At 38.4% G+C, this 14,574-nt stretch overlaps 1 protein-coding gene across 1 annotated transcript; it reads right to left on the bottom strand.

Moving 5' to 3' along the window:
* Positions 1 to 1,154: 1,154 nt before the first annotated feature.
* Positions 1,155 to 13,463, bottom strand: LOC139934755 (metallophosphoesterase 1-like). The gene is made up of 9 exons (XM_071929153.1): positions 13,300 to 13,463; positions 11,654 to 11,920; positions 10,668 to 10,776; positions 9,717 to 9,820; positions 7,680 to 7,760; positions 5,786 to 5,990; positions 4,851 to 4,973; positions 4,412 to 4,552; positions 1,155 to 3,657 (listed from the first exon to the last, which is right to left on the bottom strand). The coding sequence occupies exons 1-9, from the start codon at positions 13,326 to 13,328 to the stop codon at positions 3,496 to 3,498; spliced, it is 1,221 nt and encodes a 406-aa protein (XP_071785254.1). The 5' UTR covers positions 13,329 to 13,463; the 3' UTR covers positions 1,155 to 3,495.
* Between the last annotated feature and the right edge of the window lie 1,111 nt (positions 13,464 to 14,574).

Here is a 14,574-nt window from a genome sequence, read left to right as displayed (position 1 = left end):
ACAAAGTTGCAAGCTAATAATGAAAGAAAGTGGTTGAGAATTACTTCTTTCTTGAAAACTATGTTACTTCAGAGGGAGCCGTTTCTCATAATAATTTATACTATAAATGTCTCGTCATTAACGTTACAAAAGAAGGTTTTATGCTAAGAATTATTTTGAGTAATAACCACTGTCTTTAAGAAGAAAATGAATTTTCACTCTGTACCTGCTTCTTCATGGGCCATCTCTGACTGAAGATCTCTGCTTTTAAATGCTAGTTGAGGCATTCTTCCTCCATGGTCGAGGGTTCAGGTCCCACTAGTTGAGGCATTCTACCTCCATGGTTGAGGGTTCAGGTCCCACCAGAGTCTACTCTGCATCTACCACCACTGTGTACTCCTTCCTCCCTATCCAAACATGAGTCTTGTGTGCTCATGCAGACAGCTAATTTAAATAAGTGTACACATGGCTGCACACTGGAGTGACTTTTAAAAGTTATATTACTGCAAAGACTTCTATTGCTCATGATCTCCATCCATGTTCTGATCAAGGCAAAACACAATTATTTCAAAACGAGGTTAAAGCCAGTGGACACTATTGGTAATTGTAAAAGACCAGTCTTCTCACTTGGTGTATCTCAACGTATACATAAACCAACCTGTGAAAGTATGAGCTCAATCGGTCGTCGAAGTTGCTAGATAATAATGAAAGAAAAAACACCCTTACCACACGAAGTTGTGTGCTTTCAGATGCTTGATTTCAAGACCTCAAATTCTAAACTTGAGGTCTCAAAATCAAAGTTGTGGAAAATTACTTCTTTCTCCAAAACTACATCACTTCAGAGGGAGCCATTTCTCACAATGTTTTATACCATCAATCTCTCCCCATTACTCGTTACTAAATAAGGTTTGATGCTAATAATTATTTTGTGTAATTACCAATAGTGTCCACTGCCTTTACGGACTACCCCAGAAACTCGTCAAAAGAAACAAAAGAGAAATTATTTAACTCCAATAAAAGGGAAGATAAAGCATTGCAATTTGGAGAGAAAATAAATAATGCCAGAATTTTGATTCACATCTCATAATTATGGCTTAAATTTGATCCAAAACTCTAAAAAACTCAAACATGACTAGAACTTCGAATTACATTTCATTCAATGTAGTTTTGGTTTTATTGTAAAATTCATAATCTATCACACAATTGAAATGTCAATAAGTCTTCAGTTGAATAAGAGATTCAACTTGTTAGATGTTAAATAAGATACATATTAAGTAAACATGGTTATAACCGAAAGGGTAACAAACAAAATATATATATCAAAAGCTTATTTCTAAAAATTGATTAATTTGTATTGCACATTGAGTCATAACACAAAATCTGAAGAGGTATTTGAGTGAACATTGGTTAATCATTGTGACTGATATGAATGAATATAAGGTACAGCTTGGTAATGATGGCAATTCTTTTGATATGAGTACTCCCTTGAATCAAGATAAAGTGCAGCAATGATTTCCAACTGCCTCTAGCTACCGGGTATCCTCGGTAGTCTAGTTGGTCAGACACTGCTCTAGAATTGCAAGGGTCGTGGGTTCGAATCCCACCCGAGTAACATGCCTGTTATATTTTTTTTAACAGGACTCGGGAAAGTACTGAGATTACAGTGCTTACACACATCGGTGTATGGGTAAAATCGGTGCACAGGCAAACTGTGATGTGATGTCAATTCAATCAATTGCACTTGAAGGGTGAGAATCAAACACAATGGCATTTGACGCCATTTTATGTGAGGTAACCGACTGCTAACGTTTGCCCCCTCTATTGTTGGAAAATGTGTGAATCACAGAACTGAATTTACCGAATTTGAACTTGGGAGAGCCTCTTTAAGTAATTACCAATGCTGAATCATTATTTTAGGATTCATACTCGACACTCAAACTTTAGAGATTTAGACCAAGAAACTCTTACTTCTTCAGATTATGCAAAAATGATTGTCTTAAACAAAGTTTTAGTGGTAAGTAACATTGGAAAAGTGAATACATTGGCTTATCACAAATGGTTTACAAATATTGTGTCTTTCAGGACCCGCTATTTGCATTTTGACCAAGCTTTTTAGGTTTCTAGAAATTGTGTAAAAAAAAAGGGGGGGGGGGGTGTTTCTCATTGCACAAAAATGTATCTTGCTGATTTGTGTTGCCTCAATACATCCCGAAGTCAATAGTCTTGAGTGATAGTAGCCCTCTTGTGATAACATGTGTATTATGGGTCGTAAAAGTACAATTGAAGACACTTTTTAAGTACTTTAATAAATAGTACATAATGTACATTGATAATGACACTTTTTGAATAAAAAAAGATCCATCCTTATGCAGCCTTGGCACTTTAAGATTTAGATGTAAGATGGCTCCACAAAAACGTAAACATGCTTAATACATTTCATTTAAGAAAAATAAACAGATAGTTTAAATAAAGTAGGCAAAAAAAGTCAAAAGAAATTTGGCCACATCGAGAATGAAATAAAAGAAATTTTAAAACTTAATACATTATCAAAAATGAGTTACAAATAATCTGTCTTTGAGTTAGGGTCAAATGGCGTCACAAAAATGTAATAACATATCAATTATATATAGTTTAAACAAAATTAGCAGCTAGAAAAATCAATGAAAAAGTCGTTTATAGAGCGCCAAAATCCAAAGTTTGCTCTAAGGCGCTGAGGCACAGTTGAATGATAGTAAGCCTGCTGGAACAGGTGAGCTTTAAGGAGTGTCTTGAATGAGGTAAGTGAGCTGGCATTTCTTATATAAGGGAAGCTTATTCCAAATTTTGTGGCCATATACAGAGAATAATCTCTGCAAAAGTTGAATAGTGAGTTCATGGCACAACAAAAGGGAGCAAGACGTAGACGAACGAAGATGTCTTTGTTGGGATTTTAAGTTGAGCATGTCCATGATATATTCAGGAGCTTCTTTATGGTATGCTTATACTACGCTTATTTAAATAGACCCTTCGTATATGATGTCACATTCTCAAACAGCCTCTTACTGAGGTCAAAGGAAGACATATTACTGGCTGAGCGCTTACTTTTGGCCAACCAAACACAGCGGCTGTGAAGACACAAAAGAAAGGTTGTTATGCAACCAAACTCAGGCTTAATGCAAAAAAAGCCAGCCCCCTTTTTGATATATCAATGCTAGAAACAGTCTTGCACACATACAGATAAGCGGTGTTTGCAAAGGTTTTACAGCATGGTCGCGGAAGGTTTATAGCCTAGTGCTGTTCCCATTGGACTTTTTAGTGGCCCTGTTAAGTTACCATGGCTGCGCAGAAGTCTTCAGCCACCTTTTTCGGCCTGTTATTTTACATCACAGTCGCAGTTGACAGGAAGGGAAGTTTACCATGCATCCCCATTGGATTTAATTGTGTCATTCTACAGAAAAGTTGCAGTACTTAAAAAAAAAACAAAAAAGTCCGATGGGAACACAGCTTTAGACACTGGAGGTCCACTCTCAGATGGATTTACATCCCATGAATCTTGAATCTCTTCCCACATTTGTAGAATATCAGAATGACGACCCAGACCAACATCAGGACGCCAAAGGAAATATAGACGCTTATAACGGTTGACTCCTGGGGTATGAAACACTTATTATACTCCAAACGATCTGGTGTTATCGTGGCCTGCAACAAATTCATAATCCAAATACAAATTCAAGCAAAATTGAAGCAAAGATTTTTACAAATAATTATTTCAGCCTTTGAGAAAAAATTCCAATATCAGGCTGTTATTATTTTTTGTAAGCAATTATTTAAACTAATAAACAAATAAACAAACGAGGATCCTACTACTTAAACTATTTATGTGACGCCACTCTATTGTTGAAAGTGTAGATTATTTTTGTATGAATCGACACTTTCCTTTATAATCTACAGTTGAGTGTAGATTCATTACAAACTTAAGTAAATAGTTCAACTTGAAAATTACTGTCTTTCCAAACTGAAAGATAACATTAAGTGCAACAAAACATAGCTGAAAGTAATTTAGGTTATCTTTCAACTTACAATAACATTTTCAAGCTAAGAAAAATCACTTTAGTAACACAATTTATTGTTAGCTGAGCACACTGACGTTGTATTTGATAATGTTGCAAGCACTCAAGTATGAATATATATTTTGTAAAATAATCATAAAATGTGACCAACCAACGTTGACAAGGTACACAAAATTAGATAAACAAACTAGTGTTGTTACTATTGAATAATCCAATTCATTGAAACTGTGTTACATAACCAATGGGGGAAATAGTTTAAGTCAGAGAATAGACTCTATAGTTTAGATTCGTAAATACAAGAGAGGCCGAGGTCCAATGTCAAGCAGCTTGATGAACTAAGACCAAATTCAAGAAACATGACTGAACTACAAAACATTCCTTACCATGATTAGACTTGGGTTGTTACGATTCCTCCAGCTGAACGATGGAACAGAAAGCTCAGGGATCCCTCCAGGATGAAGGACATAGCATCCATGGTGGGCGTGGCCACTCAGGATCATCCGGGGCCGAATCCACGATAATAACTAACAATTGAAAAAAAAAAAAAAAAAAAATTAAAACTGAATCAAGATTTAAAAAAACCCATAGAAATTCAAGACACTTTACCATCATGCTCCCTCAGATGGGACGTGAAGTCGTTGGTCCCAAAGAACCAATCAGAGCAGCTGATTCTACTAAGTGTTACACCGTAATCTTTGGCGAATAAACCGTGGCTGGAAGTTGGCTCAAATGCTTGGTGGCTCATAGAACGATGTATTAATGAACGGTGTTACCACAAACTAAATGTCTCTACAATTCTGCTTTCGTAATTTGCACGCTCACCTGTTGGGAGGCCTTTTTAGAGATGACGTCATATCTCTCTTTGTTCTTTTTTGTTTGTTCTTCCAGCGAGGGGGCGTCTGGTCCTTCACATACAGCCTCCGTCGACCTGTACAGAGGATAATGCTGCCCCAGAATACACAAATACAAATCAATAATAATATAATAATAAAGAGAAATTTGTTGAAGCCATTATACACTTTTTGGACAAACAAAAAAAAGTTCACAGATTTACAAATAACTTACAGGGTTTACAGAAGGTAATGGTGAAAGACTTCTCTTGAAATATTATTCCATGAAATGCTTTACTTTTTGAGAAAACATTAAAACAATTGTCAATAGCGAGAATTACGGATTTATTTTCAAACACGTGTCATGACACGGCAAAACGCACAGAAACAGGGGTAGGTTTTCCCTATATTTTCTCCAGACTCCGATGACCGATTGAGCCTAAATTTTCACAGGTTTGTTATTTTCTATATAAGTTGTGATACACAAAGTGTGGGCCTGTGGACGATACTGTTTACTGAAAGTCCAATGGCTTTAAGCAGAAAGATTCGCCTCAAGGGGCAGGAAAAGAACAACAATAAAAGTATTATACAGAAAAATAATTTCAGGAATCTAGATACAGAAAGCTGGCAAAAAGTTCAATTGTTAAACAACCAGTTTAAAAAGATGAATTAATGAATCTAACTCAATAATAAAATGTCACAACTGGGACTCAAACCCACACCAGAGTTTGAGTCCGATGCTTTTAACCCCTAAGCCACGACATGCCATGCACTTATCTTATTTCATTTCAATATATCCATAAAATTGTACCGTACAGCTTTAAACCGTTTTCTGTGCACAACCATGCTCAGTGTAGATGCCCTAACGTACTGTGTAGATGCATTCACCACATAACATCATACTCTCTCACAAGAAGAACCACTAACCTGTAGTAATATCGGAGCTATATTTGGTAGCGTCTCGTACTTCTGACATGTGTTTTTTGCTTCTTGATTATCTTCCTTCAGTCCTGACGGTGAGCCAAAGCGAGTGCAGTTCAATTGTTCCGATGCCTCAAGTAGCTGATCCATAGCAGGGCTGCACATAAAGCAACCATCACCATGCATTGCCATACTGTTCACTAAGACAAAGCTGTACAAATTGAAGAAGTCTTGTCAATGGGAGACTTTGGAAAGCTAAGCGGCAGGCTTACCAGGTTAATGTCCACTGTTTACGTAGTTCTGGGCACGCGCACATTACCGAGAACAATGGATTTTACCTGGTAAGTCTGCTGCCACCATGCGTCCCAAAAGTCTCCTATTGCTGGAATTACATGTATGTTAAAGGCAGTGGACACTATTGGTAATTACTAAAAATAATTATTAGCATAAAACCTTACTTGGTAACGAGTAATAGGGAGAGGTTGATGGTATAAAACATTGTGAGAAACGGCTCCCTCTGAAGTGCCTTAGTTTTCGAGAAAGAAGTAATTTTCCACGAATTTGATTTCAAGACCTCAGATTTAGAACTTGAGGTCTCGAAATCAACCACCTAAACGCACACAATTTCGTGTGACAAGGGATTTTTTTTCTTTCATTATATTTTCACAGGTTTGTTATTTAATGCATATGTTGAGATACACCAACTGTGAAGGCTTGTCTTTGACAATTACCAATAGTGTCCACTGCCTTTAATTGCAATAATGATGCTAAATAATTTTTCTATGAAAAGGGCCCCATTTCATGGCTCTGCTTACCACCAAATTCTGCACTTGCAATCACCATTCACTCACATGGCAAGCGCCGATATAGCTGTGTAAATGAGCAGTACCTAGTAACAAGTGGTACACATGAACACACAACCACAAATTCCCTTCTAACATGTGAAATTTGCCTGACGCAAGCGCAGAATTCCTTGTTTCCGAAAGCCCTGCTTCTTGGCTTGCAGTAAACAAAGTCATGAAATTGGGCCCTTGAGTGTTAATGGCACTAACAGCAGAGAGGAATCTCAGCTCAGATGAGAATTAAAACCTGTAGCCTTCTGTCAGTGCTCTAGTATGAATGGGTGTTGTGGCCGAGCGGTTAAGAGCACCGAATTCAAACTCTGGTGTTCGAATTCCCAGCCGTGACACTTGTGTCCTTAAGAAAGACACTTCACCATTGCTTCGTCCTTCGGATGGGATGTAAAGCCATTGGTCCCATGTGTTGTGAAAGAACCAAGTGCACTTATCGAAAAGAGAATGGGTTCGCCCCGGTGTTCCTGGCTGTGGCTCCTAAATGTGCCGTAGCACCTTGTAAACCATTATAAGGTGCTACATAATTGGGTCTCATAATTCATAACTTCAATAACTGATCTTTCTGAAAGTTTGTATATACTCAGCGCCTTGAGTACCTTGTTAGGTAGATACGTGCGCTATATAAGACTTTGATATTATTATTTTTAATGCTGAGGGTCAACAAAAAGATCAGAAACCTTGGACCCAGATCTTGGGAGTTTGACATGTTAAAAAAAAAGAAACAACCAAACAAGATGGTTCAGACAAAAACAAGATGAGACAGAAAGCACACTAAAAAACCCCCAAGAATGACGAGTTGATTCTCAACATCTAGGCACAAACAACTATTTCCTGGCTACACAGCAGTTAACGATTGTATGGCTTCTTTCTGACACTGAACAAAGATATTGACAAAATATAGAGACCGCTAACATAGGCCTACATTGTAGATAGCTCAGTTGGTAGAGCACGGACACATTAATCCAGAGGTCAGTGGTTCAAATCCCACTCTTGTCAATGTATCTTTGTTCAACCCAAAAACCAAAAATGCTCTCCCTAGTACTTACTTTATTCCTTTGATTGTGAGGACCTTGACTGGTGGGATTTCAAAGACTTCCTGGAAGCGTCTCAGTTTATCTCTTGTGACACTGTTTAACAAAAAAAAGACAATAAATAAACAAAAAACAATAAATAAACAAACAAAAAACAATAAATAAAGGTCTGTCCGCCGAGGTAGCAGTTAAAAAGCAGAACTGAGAAGTCTCCCGAATAATCCCATAAATCTGCTCCACAGTAGTAGAAAGACAGTTCCCTAAAGAACAAACTCTACCAGGCAAGTAGATACACACATGGTGTTGCCGCAAACCAAATATATATTGAAGGATGATGTTGTGCAAAAAGTGCCAAATGACCTTTTGCACCAATGCAACATGCAGCTATTGACCCCTTGCACGCGCGTCACACGCGGCGACTGATGCCACGCTCACCATGTTGGTGGTCAATAGGCTTACGCCGCGTCACCTAAAAATGCGCACTTCACTGAATAACACACGTTGAGACATTGACCACCAAAATAGTGCATCCAAGATTATTCTGATGATGACGTCAGGTGAAATGGGTCAATAGTCTTTGGGGAGTCAGATTGCATATTTTTGGTGTTTCTTTGTTTGTTTTGATGATCTTCCCATCAAGGGAACTCAGCAAACTCCCACAAGGGGATATAAACACCAAGCTGGCAACAGCCAATCTCTCTCATACATTGTTTTGGCATCTATTAAAGGAACACATTGCCTTGGATCAGACGAGTTGGTCTTTTAAAAGCATTTGAAACTGTTTGTTATGAACTATTTACATATGGTTAGAAAGATATTTTAAAAGTAGAATATAATAAGCCACACAAGTATCACTCGAAATTGCACAGTTTTCCTTTTACATCGCGAACTAACCCGGTCGGCCGTTTATGCAAGTCAAAATTTTGACTCCCATAAATGGCCGAACCGTGTTTCTTCGCGGCGTATAAGGGAAACCGTGCAATTTCGAGGCATGTTAGTGTGGATCATTATATTCTACTTTTAAATTATCTATCTAACCATTTGCAATTCATAACAAACGGTTTCAAACGCTTTTCAAAGACCAACTCGACCGATCCAAGGCACCGTGTTCCTTTAATATGAATTCCACAAGTCAATTAATTGCGATTCAGTAACCAGACAACAATACTGATTCTAGTCGCTGTGACCTCATGGCAGGAAGCTTGGCTGGATTTGAACCCACACCCTTGTGATTGCAAGTCCTGCAGTCTTACCACATGAACACACATACTGTCGCACACATAGGTGTGGGGACGGGCCATTGTTATTATTCCCTTTGCTAAAGAACCATATTGTGGGGACCCAGCAAAGAAAAGCGTTGTGGTGTGGGGGGACATTTGTTCCATTGCTTAAAAGTCCCCACATCTCTGCATATGCCAGAACACGGTGAATCGATGGTTAAAGACAATGGACACTATTCAGGGCTGTATGCTTAGTTTTTGAAAGGGCAAGGGCACCAAGGCATTTTTTTCGTGGTAAAGGGCACCCTGGGATGAAATTGCAAATTTGTACTGGAGCATTTCAAGGGCACCAAGGCAATGACCAGGGGACACGGAGGCAATCGCCTTCGTTGCCTCCGTGAAGTATCAGGCCTGACTATTGGTAATTGTCAAAATCCAGTCTTCTCACTTGGTGTATCTCAACATATGCATTAAATAACAAACCTGTGAAAATTTGAGCTTGATTGGTCGTAGGAGTTGCGAGATAACTATGAAAGAAAAAACACCCTTGTCATACGAAGTTGTGTGCTTTCAGATGCTTGATTCCGAGACCTCAAATTCTAAACTTGAGGTCTCGAAATCAAATTCGTAGAAAATTACTTCTTTCTTGAAAACTACGTCACTTCAGAGAGAGCCGTTTCTCACAATGTTTTATACTATCAACCTCTCCCCATTACTCGTTACCAAGTGAGGTTTCATGCCAATAATTATTTTGAGTAATTACCTCCTCATAGTGTCCACTGCCTTTAAAAACTCAACATTTTGATTAAATTGAAATGTAAATCTTACTTACGATTCATGGAATCCAATATCATGGTTGCCAACGACAACATGGAACTCAACATCCTCTGGGACTTGAAACATTTTTTGGAATCGATCCACTGTATCGCTAAACTCCTGTCAGAAAAAGATTGAGATTAAAAAAAAGAACGAAAATACAACTAAGGAAATTTTGACAACAGTGGTTGGTTTGTACCAACATACCCGAACCGGTCACAAGTGGCAACAAGATTTCACCAACTTTTAGAAAAGAAAGGGTGTTAGAATTTTACTATTATCATCATTATTTCTTTTAAAAACAGAAATTTGCCACCCACTAGCCACATATCAAATAATAAACAACAAGGGAAACTGATTTGGTAAATTTTGAATGATTTGGGTTGAACAAAGAAAAGAGTGGAATATAGCCAGGGATCAAACCAGAGTTACCAATACAACTGGGAAGGTGAAGACAGGGAATCACCTTAAAGACACTGGACACTATTGGTAATTGTCAAAGACCAGTCTTCTCACTCGGTGTATCTCAACACATACATATGCATAAAAAACTAAACCTGTGAAAATTTGAGCTAAATTGGTCGTCGAAGTTGCGAGATATTAGTGAAAGAAAAGACACCCTTGTCTCACGAGGTTGTGTGCTTTCAGATGCTTGATTTCGAGACCTCCAAATCCAATTCATAGAAAGTTACTTCTTTCTCGAAACTACATTATTTCAGAGGGAGCCGTTTCTCACAATGTTTTATACTATCAACAGCTCATTATTACTTGCTACCAAGTTAGGTTTTATGCTAATTATTTTGAGTAATTACCAATAGTGTCCACTGCCTTTAAGAGAATGCAACTTTTTATTTCAGGTATCATATAACAAACCACAAGGGAAACTGGGTAAATGTGTAAAAGTTTACCAGAGAAATGTATATAAATTCGAGTGTCTAGATTTACTGAAATGTTAAATCTTTATCACCTGATTACTTGCCCACTTTCCTTCATCCGTCAGATCACCAAGAATAAACACAGCCTGTGGATTGGCGACGGTCAGAGCCGTTTGGAATGCACGCTTCATCTGCCATTCTCTACAAGGAAAATACCATAGAGTTATATATAAGAACTAGAGGGCGCATCGGCCTATATACGCGCTCCAGCATGCGCGCAGGCGGCCATTTTCTAAGTTGACAAAACTGGCATCCCACAGCGTGTGTTTGTGCGGCCGTTTTGTAAGTTGAACAAACAGCATGGCGTGAGCGTTCAATAAAAAAACCCTCAAATGTGTATTTCATATTCAACGCGCGTGCAGAATGACGCGCTTGTCATCTTGCGGTCCCGTGGTGTTTGTGCACGAAGCATCACTCGTGCGCTCTCTAGTTCTATATATAACTCTATGGAAAATACACAGAGAAAACTCAGACAGCTTAGGGAGTAGGCCTACTACTTGACATTCCTAGAGCAGACACTAGGAAAAATGAAGGACAAATGCAACTGGGACAGAAGAATTCTAAAAGAGATTACTGAAAAAGAAACCGTTGGAATCGCTATTGGTTTCTCATTTAAATTCTGGTCTTATAAAATGCATTCCAATCCAGTGAAAATTTGAGCTACAAGCCTTGTGGTCTTGAAAATTTGTACCCCCATGTTCTACTTTTATCACCAGATCCAGAAAGGTGCGACCAAAGCACAAGCGAAAAAGCTTAGTGAAACCCAAAATTACCACATTGAATTGTGGGGTCTGATCCACCTTTGCGTTTACACTTGTACTTTAAATCCACTTTGACGGATCTGATGTACCAATTGCCAGATTCAACCCTCATCGAAAAATGGATTCAAATTGTTGGATCTTGAACCACACCAGATCGGGCAATTTTGCGTTTACATTAGTCGTTAATCCACATTGCCGGATCAGAAATAAATCTAGTCAATCTTTCTGGATCTAGTGTAAACAGGGTCAAAGTGTACCTGCGTAGTTTGTCAAACCAATGCCCACGTCTCGTCCCAAGCAGATGCGTGTCTGACAGGAACATGACATGCAGAGGTTCTATGTACTGGGTCTCTTCGAGTCTCTGCGCTTCTCCATTGCTCTGAGGTATCAGCTCCGGCCAAGAGCAATGAATAGCGACAAAGTAATAGATGAGAAACTCACAGAATATAAGAATGAAGGAAGCAGCTAGGAGGATGCGGAGGAGGAGATGCGAAAGACGAATCATGGATGGATGATGATGTTTACTGTTCAAAGGAAAAAAAAACAATGGGATTGTAGCGATTTTTTAGGGATATAACACGTTTAGAAAAATAGAAGTTAATAGTTAGTTTACTGCCTTCTAGTTCTACTTGGGTACTTGGCATAGTCCTTCAGTCAGGATGTAAACGCCTCTTCTTGCACTTTGCAGTGCCTGGCTGGGACTGGGTGGGAGTGTAGCCCTGGTAGGACGCCAGTCAGTGCCACTGCACTGACGTCCTGGGTATAAAGGTTCTTTACAATGCCAACACAAATTTGACTACAATTTTCTTTATTTTTTACCTGATTTGAGAAGCTGAAATTCCGTTCGTATATTAATAGTGTCCCTCACTAAATTCTTAACGAGTTCACAGCTAACAAATATATCCATGGAAGAAATTATTTCTGAAAATATGTCAAAGTTCTGCACTAGCGATGTGATCATCGTGTACCAACTGATAGTGTAAGCTGAAGTGCGCATGGCTTTGAGTACAGTGCATTATCTTGCCGCTATTCGCCGTCAACTGGGTAGGTGCCGTTAACTCGCCTTCAACTCCTCCAATATACATTTTAAAATCCAGGAGGCATAAAACTGTAAAATATTCCAGCTCAAATAGAATTTTTATAAATTTCAGGTTGAATTTCGGTTACAAATATCAATTTTTTTTTCTTGTGAAAAAAAAAAAAGAATTCTAAGCAGTAAAGACGTCTGCTGCCATCTTGCTTTTTCACAGCGCTACTTGTACATGTGCGGACAACAGAGGGTGCTTTCCTGCGCGGGATATTTTTTTTAATGGGACGGTTAGCGTGTGCTAATTTATGGTAAAAAGTGGCCTCTTTGTCCTAGGAAAAAAATACACTTCCAGCACATGGAGTCTTGGCACAAGACGTCGATGCTTGCTATTGTTCTGCGCGTTGTGTAAATTGCTCGCTGACTTTTATCAATCTGCTAAGTGTTTGTTTGGTTGACGCAAGTTGACGGCGATTTGGCTGCAAATAGTAGGCCGCCAGTGATCAGTGCAAGAGAGTGTTTACACAGAAGTTAGTGCACGACGTTGCCTGCAATGCAACGGAGGAGTCCAACTTGGGCTAGGTGGGAGTGGAATGTTAGGAAACCTTTCTGCATCCTGCCACCACTTGGTTCATTCGTAAGACGTTATGTAATAAAAAATAGTATCTAATTTAGCTAATGAGATAGTGAAAAGGTGGTGGCAAGGATATGAAAATCTTTCACAGCTTTTTTTTACTACGACAGCGCCCCACCCACTTTTAGTTTTTACCTGGTTACCTGCTGGGCTAGGGGTTGTAGTACTTGAATTTTTGTTTTGACCTAAACTAAATAAAATGGCAGTCGAAAACATGTCACATACAGGTATAATTTACTTACGTTCCAGGTAGAAAGAGTATATGCTTCATGTGTTTGGTCCAAGCAGGGTGATGGGTTTCTGAAATGTCCAATAATGGACCAAATTTGCAGTTTTTAAGTACTGTTTACGGTCTGCATCTGCACTTTTAAGACTTTACTCTGTTTATTCCATCCACCACCGCCGCGCGTACACCGGGCCGGTGCATGTTCGGTCCATGTTCATATACTTACCGTGTGGGTCGTCTGGGAACTTGACCAATAAAAGTTTATGTCTAGCGCCCTCAATAGACGATTGTTACCAACGAATTATTAGAAGAGGGGGAGTGAAAACTTTAAAGTCAAAATAATGGTTTTGGACAGTCTTATCACAATTTTAAGTATTTGTTCACCTTCGATTTTAGAGATAGACAACTTTGATTAACCATGGGGAGGACGAGAAACTACCTAATAAGATTACTAAATTGGCTTGAACATAAACATCTTCTAAAAGGGCATCCCACAAAATTACCTTTGCTACTTGTTAGCCAAATAATTTGCCCACAACATCCCAAATTTGTGTCTCATGAACAAAAAACAAAGAAAATATCCACAGACCACCGTGCAAACATTAGTAATTTCTTTCAAGCAAAATTGCTAAATTTGGACTCAAGAGTAACAAAAAGTCTGGAACATCTTCTATCTTCAGTGAATGTAGAATACTGTTTATTTACCCACAGTGGCTATACATTTTTTTTTACTTTCACATCACTTTGGTCAATTTCACAAAGAACTCATTAAATCTTTGTGAATAAATGCATTGGTTGGCGTATCTATGGTGAACATCATACAGATGTTTGTCTTAACTATACATACAGATGGAAATGGAATTTTAAATTTAAAATTACTGCTTTTTCAAATCTCCCTTATAAACATTTATTCATAAAATAATATATAAATTTAAATGGCAGAAAACTCGTAAATATGATAAATCCAAGAAAGAGTGGAACAATTCTTTAGTACATATTATTGATAAAATGTAAATACACATGAAGTAGCCCCCGCAGTGGGCTCGGTGTCTGGACTCTCTCTGAACTCTCAGAAAAGCGAACATTACTGTTCTAGCCAAGAACCCACGTAATTGCTTGATCTATGCTGTAGTCCTGAAAATACTGGTTGTCCATTTTTGACTGTGCCTCATCTTGTTTTCATTCGGAGGAACACAACAGAAAATCTTTGACCATTTCGTGATATCCTTGACCAACTTCTTTGCTTGCTAATTAATTTTGTCTGTTTTCTGAAAGTATCTGCATGTATTTT

This window comes from Asterias amurensis, chromosome 3, assembly GCF_032118995.1.
Source record: "Asterias amurensis chromosome 3, ASM3211899v1".
Classification (NCBI taxonomy): Eukaryota; Metazoa; Echinodermata; class Asteroidea; order Forcipulatida; family Asteriidae; genus Asterias; species Asterias amurensis.
This window is presented reverse-complemented; position numbering and strand designations above follow the sequence as displayed.